Source organism: Gossypium raimondii, chromosome 4, assembly GCF_025698545.1.
Source record: "Gossypium raimondii isolate GPD5lz chromosome 4, ASM2569854v1, whole genome shotgun sequence".
Taxonomy (NCBI): Eukaryota; Viridiplantae; Streptophyta; class Magnoliopsida; order Malvales; family Malvaceae; genus Gossypium; species Gossypium raimondii.
Genome location: NC_068568.1, coordinates 1,220,196 through 1,232,344, shown reverse-complemented (window position 1 = coordinate 1,232,344; position 12,149 = coordinate 1,220,196). Strand labels below are relative to the sequence as shown.

Here is a 12,149-nt window from a genome sequence, read left to right as displayed (position 1 = left end):
ACGAAACCTAAATTTATGGACCAAATTGAGAAAATCTGCAAATTTCAAAACTAATGTGGACTAGAAAAAATTAAAGACTAAAATGAAAAGTTGTCAAAATCAGAGACTAAATGTTAAATTTTTCCTTAAAAGAAAACGCAGCGATCGGTCATTGTTTTATAGGTGATGGGACTACTTTTTCAAAGCACAATGGCTAGTGGCTAATAGGTAAGCAGTCATCATCAAGACACACAAATTTTCTTCTATTTGCTCTTATCTCCTAAAGATGGGGAGAATCTATCTCTTGGATTTCTAGTGCTATTTTGGCCCTTCACTTAGATATCTGTGGATAAACAGTCACTCTCTTCAAATGTGGTTCCTATATTTCTTTAACTAATTGGTGAAATTCTGAGTTTGGTCCTTCTACTATGCTTGAATTTCGATTTAGTCTGTTAATTTTGTATAATTTGATCTTTTACTTTTACAATGTCATTAGTTATTTAAAATAATTAAACATAGTTAGCTATTTCAGTCAAAATACCACTATGAATTGTCGAGGGGAGGCTGATTTCATTGAGAGAAGTCCGTGAATTGTCGTCCTCTTGGAGTCGGCAAAAGCCGCTCTGTTTGAAGCTAGCAAACCTCTTAACACATCCGGTGTTGTCCCTAATAGGAGGTTGTCTCCCGACTCTGCCTAAAGCTCGACTATTTGAAGAGGTGGTAGGTTCATAGAGCAAAAGCACCTTATCGGGTGTCTGATAAGGCAAATCATGAGTGTCGCGCATAGACCTGATCATAGACCGAGCCACCTGGCCAAGCTCGAAAAATGAGAGGGGTAGGAAAAAAATACGAGGCTCGGAAAAATGAGTTTGGGTAAATTTTAAGGCCCATTTTCTATATGGGCTGAGCCTTGGCCAATTTTTTTTGGCCCAAACCTAGCCCTGCACTAATATACTATGTTATACAAAATATTATATTAATTATATATGTTAATATATATTTATATTAAATCACTAACCCAATAACAATTAAAGTCATTACCCAAAAAAAAAAAAACTTAGCCAACTAAATAACCCAGTCAAAACATAAAATTTTAAAATTATATTTAATAAAATAAAATATTTATTATATTTATTTGTGTTTTTAATATAATAAAACATTTATTATATTTATGGTAGTGTTTTTAATATAAATACTTTTTAATGTGTTAGAAAACTTTTATTTTAGTGTCTTTTTAGTGCATTTAGTGTATTGTATCTTTTAAAAAAATTATTTTAAAATAAAAATTAATCTAAAAAAATCAAATATGAATGGGTCGGGTTTACCTTTCCTAAATTGAGTCAAGCTTGGAAAAAATTAAGCCCATTTTTTGAATTGGGTCAAACTCGAACTTAAAAAATTAATCTATATACCTTGCATGGGCCTAAGCCGACCCATGAGCACCTCCAATCACACATGGTCTGACTCAAGCACATTACGAGGTTCTTTCACTCTGTGAACTTGTTGCCACTTCAGGTCACCGTTTTAGACATTAGGTTCTTAGCAAAGTAGGTTGTTGATGAACAACACTTCGCAGACTACTCCTCATAAAGTCAACCTCCTCTCAACAGGCATATAATTAAAAAAATAAAAAATTTCTAACACAAAAATATCCGTGTCAACGTGATGAGTTGAAATAATTTTTTTTTTAAATTTCCATCAGCATTTTAACTAGCAGTAACTATTTACACTAACTAATCACATTGTAGAAGTAAAAAAAAAAACCAAATTAGATCAAAGTAGTCACAGTAAAAGGACCAAAACCACAATTTAACCCAACTAATAGTATAATACCATAAATTTTCAAAATATCTCTCATGCTATTTATACCTTTTTCTCCTCTTCCATTTTTTTAGTATTTCGCATTTCGCCTCTCAATCTCAACATTCCACCTTCCTTTGTCCATTTCTTTTTCGAGGGAAATAATAATAATGTACCATCAAAACCACCACCACCACCATCTTCATCTTCCTTGTCTTCATTGCCACCCACAAAGCTACATTAGAATGGTATAATTTCAAAATCCTCCTCAATGTTCATATTTTTTTCTTTCAAGTCCCAAAAACAATTGTTTTTCAAGTCCTTTTTTTTTGTTTTTGAATGAGAAATTTTGCAGGTTCAGTATATGATAGAGAGATGTTTGCTGCTTCACATGAACCGACAACAATGTGTTAAGGCCTTAGCAAAGTATGCAAGCATTCGACCATGCATTACAGTTACAGGTGATCATTGCATATAGCTGATCAAAATACAAACATATATCTACATGTATATATGTGTATATATACGTATAATATAAGGAAAAGTAGTGATATTAATGTGTGTGTATTTTTTTGCAGTGTGGAAGGAGCTGCAAAAGGAGAATAGGGGATTCTTTGAAGCATATTTTCATGCCATTTCTCAATACAAGCCTTTCATGGGTAAGAACACCCTTAACCCTAAAACATTTCATGTTAGTCGTTTGTAGTATTGTTGAGTAATCCCACATGGCTGAAATATCTGCAAGTTAAAAAGGTTTATATAATGGTTAAGTGAGAAATTATCCCTAGTTTGTGGTTACTTATTTTCTAAATTTTAACATTAAGGGATAAATATTAAAACTATACATAAATTTTAGTTCAATGTGTAATATTATATATGAACTTTAATTTTATGCAATTTTATATATGATTTTTTTTACAAATTACTGGTAACATGATCGACATAACAACATTTTACGCTTATATATTGCATACACAAACAATTATATTAACCCAAAATGTATTTATTTTTTAAAATGTGTACAATTGTATCAAAATCAAAACTTAATGTGTATATCTGAACCCCAACTGAAGTTTCGTTTATAAAATTGCACTAAACCAAAGTTTATGTATTAAATTACGCATTGAAATAATATTTAAGTGTAGTTTTGATATTTATCCATAACATTTAAAGTTCGATGGTATTATTATATTTTTGGGTATTTTAATGATAATTATTATTTTACTAAAATAATTGTACAAGAAAAGATTTCTTCTTCTTCTTTTTTTAATGTGAAATAACACATCTTGTATTAAATAGATAGCAAAAGTTAGTATGTAGCGTTGTGACGTTATGTGTATATACCATTGCGATGTTCTCTATTGTCCCACTGATTTATTGGTGACCAAGGTGTGATGTCACGATGTTACATGCAGGAAGTCGTAATGTTGGCCATTGTTTTATTGATCTAATAGGTCATTAAGGTATGACATCGTGACGTCATGTGTACAACATTGCGACCTTAGTTATTATGTCATTGATTTATTGGTGATCAAGGTGTGATGTCACGACGTCGTACATAGGAAGCCACAATGTTGGCCACTATTTCATTGATCTAATTGGTATCAAGGTGTAACATCATGTGGTCATGTGTAGGATATTGCGACGTGAATCTCTATTTAAGTTTGAAGAGACATGTGACCAAAAATGAATAATTCTGGTGGGGGAGTTAAAGTGTAATTATACCATTATATTATTTTGTATTTTCTTAAAATTTAAAAGAATTAATTGAAAATTTTTCATTTTTAATATTTTTTTTTGGGTGGAGGTACCCCTCCCTTTGCCCTTGCATGTCAAATGCATAGATATAGGGATATGACCTCCGAGAATCTTTCTAATACATAAAAAAAACTTAAAACCATATTTATGTCATATACATGTTTATGTTCCAACACATTCAAATTCGAATAACTTAGCTCAATATTATATTTATATGTATATTTGTATATATACACATATAATTATGACTTGAGTTGCTGTTTTTATGTAGGATTGAAATGGTGTGTGGCTTTGTTTTTTGTTTTTTTTTTTCAGGTTATTACATCCAAAGGGAACATAGATTTCAAAGGAAGAAAAGGTTCTGGAAATGAATGATAATTTACTATTGCAAAAGTATTGTCTCTAAATTAATTCTAAGGTACAATTTTATTAGGGATTTTAATAAAAAAAATAAACTTTTTTATAAGTGGGGATGGGGTTGTTTGGGATCAAACCCAAACTCTTATGCCCATAACATAATACTCTTACTATTAAATTAAGAGGTTATTGGCTGATGAATAGTAAACTTTATGGTGAGTTTTAGAAAAATTAAGAGGTTATTGGCTGATGAATAGTAAACTTTATGGTGAGTTTTAGAACCTTTCTCAATAATATTTGTATATGATCTTAAAATTAGCTTTTTAAAGGTAAATCACTATATATTTGTTTGTACGAAATAAAACGGGCTTGTAATTATCAATAAGTATTGGATACATTGGTAAGGCGCATTGCACTTTTGGAAGGAGAATTTGGATTCAAACTCTAAAGATGATAGCGTTGAGTGGGATAACCATAAACTTCGAAAGGATTAGACTTCATTGACCATAAAAGGGGATATTGAGAAGAGGGAGTGTAATACCCCGAAAATTTCTACAGTAAAGAAAGTAAGATAATATCTCTGATATAGTAAAATAAGGAAATAAAGTGATAAAAAGGGTAATTTTGAGTTATGTCAACATTGGGAAGTATATTATGACATATTAATTCAAGACAGGATTAAATCGCAAAAGTGAGAAAAGTTTTGTTGCCCAAGAGTAAATACTCAAAATTTAAGGGGTTAAAGTGTAAATACGAAAAAGTTGAAAGACCAAAGGTGTAAATATTTTAAGGGTGGAATGATCTAGAAACTAAAAAAATGGATAGATTAGGACCAAATTGAAAAAAGGTGAAGAATTTTGAGGGACTAAATCATAATTTTACCAAATTAAGTGATGACTCAAGAATGGAATTTTAAAAGATTATAAAGGGCAAAATGGTCAATTAGAGAGAGAGAGAACTCTAGAAGGTAATGATGATGTTGGTGATATTTTTATTAATTAATTAGATAAATGTTATTTAATTAATATTTCATTAAGATTTTTAGTATTATTTTATTATTAAATGATTAATATAAAAGGGAGGAAAGATGAAGAGAATTCATCATCTTTTCCATGCCACCAACGTGAGAAGAGAGGAAAAGAAAGAAATTTTCCTTTCTTTACAATTTGGTTTTTTTACCAAAAATTTACTATTTTCACTTAGAAATCAAAAGAATTTCCATAGCTTCCAAGAGAGAAAAATAATAAGGAGACAATGGGGAGCTAGAATATCAAGTTAGATTCAAGAAATAGAAGCTGGAGGAGAGAGAAAATCAAGTTAAAGATTGAAATCAATAGCACAAGGTAAGAACATCAAGATTTCAATATATTTTTTAGTTTGATATTATTAAAAAAGTAGGAAATTAATGTTATAGTAGAGTTTTCTTATATAAGGTCTTGTGCTCTTGATATATTAGTGAAGAGAAATAAGTGAAAGTGATGAGAAATATTATAGAGAAAGGGAATAAGGGAGTTATAAACTTAGTAATCAACATCTTGCACTAAAACTGTTTTGGACAACAGCAGTAGGTTAACTTTGGAAAATCACTATAAATCGTGGAAATCGAATTAGAGGATGAAAAAAATATGGAATTAAATATTATTGAGTCTAGTTTATCATAGAAGAAACGATGTAAGTAATGGAATTGTAAATCATGAGATCTAATAAATTTTGTGAGACAAGGTCAGAATGAATTCGGGTTCCCCTGTTCTGAATTTGGAAAATCATAAAAAATTGAATACAAATAATTAGAGGCTTAAATTTATATGTTTAAAATACTTTAATGAGTATATTTTCAATAGAAACAAACGAGAACATCATCCAAATTCTGTACAAAGAGATAATTAATTTTGAGTGAAGAGGGGTCAGAACTGTCAAATAGTGAAACAGGGGAAACTTTAAAGAATAAACTGTACTTATTGGATAAACCAAAAATTTTGAAAATTTATGGTAAGAAGATATGTGAGTCTAGTTTCAGAAAAAATTTGCGGATCTCAATTCGAAGTTCTGTATCTTAAGATATAATTAATTTAGTGACTATTACTCAAGTGAACAGCTTGTTATGAGTAAACAAGTAAATAGTGGTATTATGTATATATCAAGGATGTGGAATGGAGTGGAGGAGGAGGAAAATATATGTCAATATTCATCTAATATGAGTTTATTTTAAAATAGTTAATTTACATGTTTTAGATTCGGGACTAAATTGAATAAAAGTGAAATTTTAAGGGTAATTTTGTAAAAATGTAAAAAATGACCAAAGTGCATGAAATGAATTGTTTTATTATAAATTGATGAAATATTAATTGAGATCAAGATTGGATGGAAATTCGAGGAAAATGGAAAATTACCAAAATGTCTCTGAATTTTGGTATTTCTGCAATTTAACTCGGTAAGTTCGTGTAACTTGAATTATATTCTTAAATGCCTGAAATGTTGTTATTGATGTGAATATGACTTAAATGTTCATTGTATGAAAATTGATGAAATATTGATATATTTGATAAAAAATGGGAAGAAATCCTGGTTGAATGGAAGAAAAATTCGATGGATCTCTGAAAAAGAATTGACGGTAAAAAAGGATCTAGCCCAGACGGGTGATCCTATCCTGATATAGCCCTCTCGAAGAATATTTGGATGGATTTAGCCCAAATGGGTAATCCGAATTAGGGTCTGAATTTAGCCTGGACTGGTAATTCAGGTCCAAACTCATTAGAGTAATTGTCATTGCAGGGGATTTTGCCTGGATTGGTAATCCCAACAATACTCTATGAGTTTATATTACAGGGGATTTAGCCTGGACTGGTAATCCGCTGTAAGGATAAGGTTTGCAGGAGTGTGCTCTCTGAAATGGAAATGTGCGCACATGAATATGAATTGACGGACCCAGATTTGTACAATAAAAGTGTACCTCCAAAAATCCATCGAATTTTTAAGAAATTCAACAGGATAAATATGGAAAATAATAAGGGTAGTAGAAAACATGGAATTGAATTATTATTGGAAATATATTATCGAATTTAATACCAAGTTTGGATTGAACACGGGATTTAGTACAATCGTTCTGTGCCAAAGGATGAATTGACGGATGAGACCATAACTGGGTTATGCCATTACAAATGTAAAGGATGAATTGACGGTAAATTACCCAAGTAAACCGAGGTTCAGCATTTGTTGCGGGCTTTCATGTTTACTATCTGTTTAGCTCTCATGAGCTTAAGTTTATCCTTCGGGCTTCTGAAAACGATGTACTCATACCCGTAAGTCATTCTTCGATACAGAAAGAAACGGTAAAAGACTTATGTGGTTGAATTGAAAGATTTATAGATTATTGGTATTGATCTAAAACAAATGTAACCATTGATATTTAAATGATATAAAGGGTAAAGTTCTGAAGTGAGATAAAATGAGTTTGAAATGAACTATTACCAGTATGTACGCGAAATTCATGAAAATGATGGTACATGAAATATCGAAATAATGAAATGAATGATATATACCTATGAAGAAACGATAAGAGAATGATATGTATCATGGCATGTAAATGTACGATTATCTTTAATATGTTGATACAAGAAAATTATGCATGATGAGTTTATATGTAATGTGTGCAAGTACACTAACCAGTGTTGTTGCTTGATGCTTAGGCAAGTGCCAAGCTATTGGTTGAATAGTAATATGATTATTTAATGGAAGCATTGAATTGATAAGTATTTGAAGGAAAATATGCTAGTATTCATGAAAAAGTGGTATGGTTTAAATTATGTAATTTCTTATAAAATGACTTATCTTGTGATCAATTTGGAAAAGGCTTTAGTTAAATGCACTAGCTTGTGACTATGATTGAATGATATGTTTATGACTTGTGTGTCACGCATATGGAATAAGTGTGGAAGTAAAGAACTACAAATGAAAATAAAGAAATTATGAAGAGTTAAAGTTATATAAAGTCCTACTAAGCTTGGGATAATATGTAAGTGATACTGTGAATTTATTCACCTTGTGAGTTGATGAATATAGCTTCATGAGTACTATGGTATTAATATTGGATTATTCTTGATATGTATAGATTTCATATTTTAAATGAACTAATATGATTAAAGACTACACGAGCTTACTAAGCATCCATTGCTTACGTATTTGTTTTTTTTACCCTACAGATTATCGAAAGCTCGATTGGGTTGGAAGCTTGTCAGAGATATATCACACTATCCATTGGTTCTATCGGTAATTTTGGATGATTTGATTCTGGTTATAATGGCTTGTATAAGTTAATTTGGCCAACGTTGGCTCATTAATGTTTTGATTTTGGTTGGTTTCAAATATAAATGCTAGATAAAATGAAATGTCTGAAAATTGATTTGTAAATTTCGGTAATGCTCCGTAACCCTATTTCGGCGACGGATTTGGGTTAAGGGTGTTACAGGGAGGCACTAAGGGGGCAAGCACTAGCCTTGCACCCCCTTCCCCGCGGGGAATTTGTTATATTACCCTTTTAAATTTTGTAACATTACAAATTAGTATAATGGAAAATTCACATTTTGCCCCCTCAAAATTATTCTTTATTAATTTCTCAGCTCGAAGAAAATTTTTTAGCTTCGCCCTTAATTAAGAATACCTTAATTATACAAAAAAAAAAGAAAAAAGAAAGGGTTTGCCTTACTCATAACTAATCAACTGACCCACCCAAAATGATTGTTTTACTAGAGTAGGCCATTTCCTTCATTAACACCTACCTCTTGTATATATATCACATGGATAAACGTCAAATTATATTGGGCCCATTTAGGTAGAGGGGTTTATGAGTTGAGTCAAACTGGGCTCAAGCAGGATATTAATACATTTTATAATTGTCCAAACTCAACCTGACCCGAAATATAGGTTTAAAATTTTGTCAAAATCCACCCACATTTGAAAATGGCTAGTTGTAATCTTTATAGTTTTTGATGGACCCCTAAATTAAAATCTTATCATTTCAGAGGGGGCAATTTATAATTTTACCACTACTTATTTATATTTTATACATTTTAAAGGGTAAAGAATGCAATTCCCTTTTTTTGGGGGGGGGGGGTAGGGCCCTTATGAGCGTTGAATGTTCGAGCATGAACCAGACCCATATTTTATTTTTTCCCAAACCCTTCAAAATTCGAACGAGACTTCAAATTTGGATAGGTAGCATAACCTATCAACAAATTTACACCCGAAGACCACTTAGCAAGATAACAAGCCCCCCAATCATATCCAAATGCATGCGAACACTTGTACTGTGAGACAACAAGATCCACTCCAAAACATATATATAAACCTTTTATGGTTCACCAAAAGAGGAGAAAACATTTTTTTCATCGAGAAACGTCACCAAGATCACTTAAATCCTTCTTCAAAACCTTTGGAATCACCCTGTACAGCTTTTGGCACCACTTTATGAACCGTTACCAATTTTCACACAGACCATATCTTCTTTCTTTATAGTCGGAAGAGGTCATCAATGGTTTTCATATTCAATTTGAATCTCTTTTCAGATTAGATGATTAATGCACCTCACTTATTTCGATTCTTATTTATAGAAAATTTATCGAAGATTCAACTTATAAACATCAAATGAGTAACTCTACTTTTAAACAAGTAGTCTCACATATGCCTAAATGTGATAGTTTCATCTTGAATTCATGGAGAGGTTTGCATTATTAAACAGCTGAAAAAATGATAAGCTGTTGCTAGGACTCATTGATGGACCAATTCTTGCAATGAACATGAAGGCCCGGTTAGGATAGTTAAACGTTCTGCACTTTTTTTTAAATAATTTTTTTATTTTAATTTTAATTTGTATAGTTATTTTAAACTCGAATTGTTTATGTTAAATTCGAGTATTTTATTTAAATTTGAATTAAATAATAGTATATTTCATATAATTAAATTTACTGTCAAAGGTGAAAACAAAGGTAAAAATTAGTCTATAAGCTCACCTCACTCGAAAAAATTAAATTATTTTAAAAATATATAAATATAGGGATTAATTTTAACAAATGGAAAACATAAAAAAAACTATGGAAAAGGGGAAATGGAGAGAGAAATAGAAGAGAATGGAAAAAAGTAAAGTTAAAACAATATAAAAGAAAAAAAATCAAATTGCTCAAAATAAAAAAATATGAGGACCAATTGTATAAATTAACCTAAAAATATTGATTTAACATGTCACGTCAACTTACCGTTGCACCATTACTAGCAATTAATGGCTCAATGACTAAAATATTATAACGCAATAACGCAAGTGATTAAAAATAATATTTCAAACATAAATGACTAAAATATAACTTGAGATAAACAAAAGTGACTATTTTAACAATTTACCCATAAAAATAGAATATCATTTAAGTAAAATAAAATACGAACAGAATCTTGAATATGAGTTGTTGAGTTTGACTATAATTGTTAACGTTGACTCACCCATTTAAGTGTTGAAACTATTTAAGAAAATGTACCAAGGAAAAAGGAATGCAAAAGTCTAAGTAATACAAAAGAAATTATCTCTTTTTTTTGGGTAAAAGAAATACAGCATTTTATTGAAAAATCAAATCTAAAAATTTATCAATTTTTTCTTTTAGAAATGATATAAATCCATTGGATTGATCCAAATTTTATCATATAATTTAGTCGCCTTTAATTGAACAAATCAAATAAAAACAAAATTGAGCCGTAAGCTTGACTGGACACTGGGGGATGAAATTGAACAAAGGTCAATACTGTCTGCCCGTGAATATTATATTATATTTCTGTATATAATATAAAACACATTATATGTTGTATGCTAAATTATACACTACTAGCTTGGTCGATTAAATTTTAATTCGATTGATATAAACATTGTTGTTAGTACAGGAGAATATGAGTTTGAGTGTACTGAAATGCATTATCCTCTTATTTATGAGTTAAAGAAATATTATGAGTAGTTTTAGACATTGTGTAAAAAAAATCAAAATCTATAATGAAATTATTTAAAAAAATATCAGCTTAAAATTATATTATTTTAGAATGGACCATGCTTCGTCGGCTTTGCGGTGCATGTAACCCAACCCAAGGATATGGTGCTACCTAAGCTAAAAAGCAAAGTCTTACTTATTTATATTAAAATATTCATAGCAAATATTATATAATATATATATTATGTAGAGGTAATTATGGGTCGAGTAAGGTTCGGGCTGTAACAAAAATTTTAAGCCTGTTTTATAGGCACGGGTTCGGCCCAAAAAATGAGCCTAAAATTTTGTCTAAGTTTGGCCCGGATAAAAAATTAAAATCCAAGCCGGTCTCGTCCATATTAAAAATTTTTATATTATTTTTATATAAAAATAAATTTAAAAAAGATAATATATCAAATATACTAAAAACATTATAATAAATGTTGTTCAACAAAATAAAAATATTTATTTATACTTAAATAACACTAAGATAGGTGCAACTTAACAAGCAAAAGCCTCTAAAATAGTAGTAAAATTAACAATAAAACAATAATTATACAATATCCAAATAATAACAATAAAATAGTAGCAATTTAATAGTGAAATGAAAGCAAAATAACAGAAAACAACAACATTTTTTCTTTGTAAATTCGGGCTGGGCCCAGACAAAAAAACTTACTGAGGCCCGACTCATTTTCTAAATGGGCCTTATTTTTTTGCCCAAGCTTATTTTTCGGGCCTATATTTTTTCCAAACCTACTCGCTTTTTGGACGGACCTTCAAGTTGAGTGGTCTGACCCATGATCAAGTCTAGTTATATGTAATACCTTAAATTATAAATATAAATTAGATATGCTCATGGATTTAGTGAAGTCAATTTTAAACATGATAGTAATACACTGTATGCTTACTCAAATATGATCCTACTCGAAATATGGATCTAAAATTTTATAAATCCACTTGTATCTGTAAATGATTAACTCAAGCTCATTTTAAACTTATTTATATTATATTTAAAATGATTGGAATATATATTATTTTAATTTAATATTTAATAGATTTTTATTTATTAAAATTATATATATGCAACTAACATCTATTTATTAAAATAATATAATATATTACAAATTTAGAAAAAGATCGGATTGAACCAAGATCGAGCTTTAGATGTTTGAATCTAAGCTCGGTTGATATTTAAAACGAGTTTAATATTTTTATTTAGACCTTCGTAAATTTCATATAAATATTTAAATTTAA

At 30.0% G+C, this 12,149-nt stretch overlaps 1 protein-coding gene across 1 annotated transcript; it reads left to right on the top strand.

The window, feature by feature from the left end:
- The first annotated feature begins 1,860 nt into the window (after nucleotides 1-1,860).
- Nucleotides 1,861-4,279, top strand: LOC105778732 (uncharacterized). The gene is made up of 4 exons (XM_012602489.2): nucleotides 1,861-2,027; nucleotides 2,135-2,240; nucleotides 2,358-2,438; nucleotides 3,853-4,279. Exons 1-4 carry the CDS (start codon nucleotides 1,950-1,952, stop codon nucleotides 3,906-3,908), a joined length of 321 nt encoding a protein of 106 aa, XP_012457943.1. The 5' UTR covers nucleotides 1,861-1,949; the 3' UTR covers nucleotides 3,909-4,279.
- The last annotated feature ends 7,870 nt before the right edge of the window (nucleotides 4,280-12,149 follow it).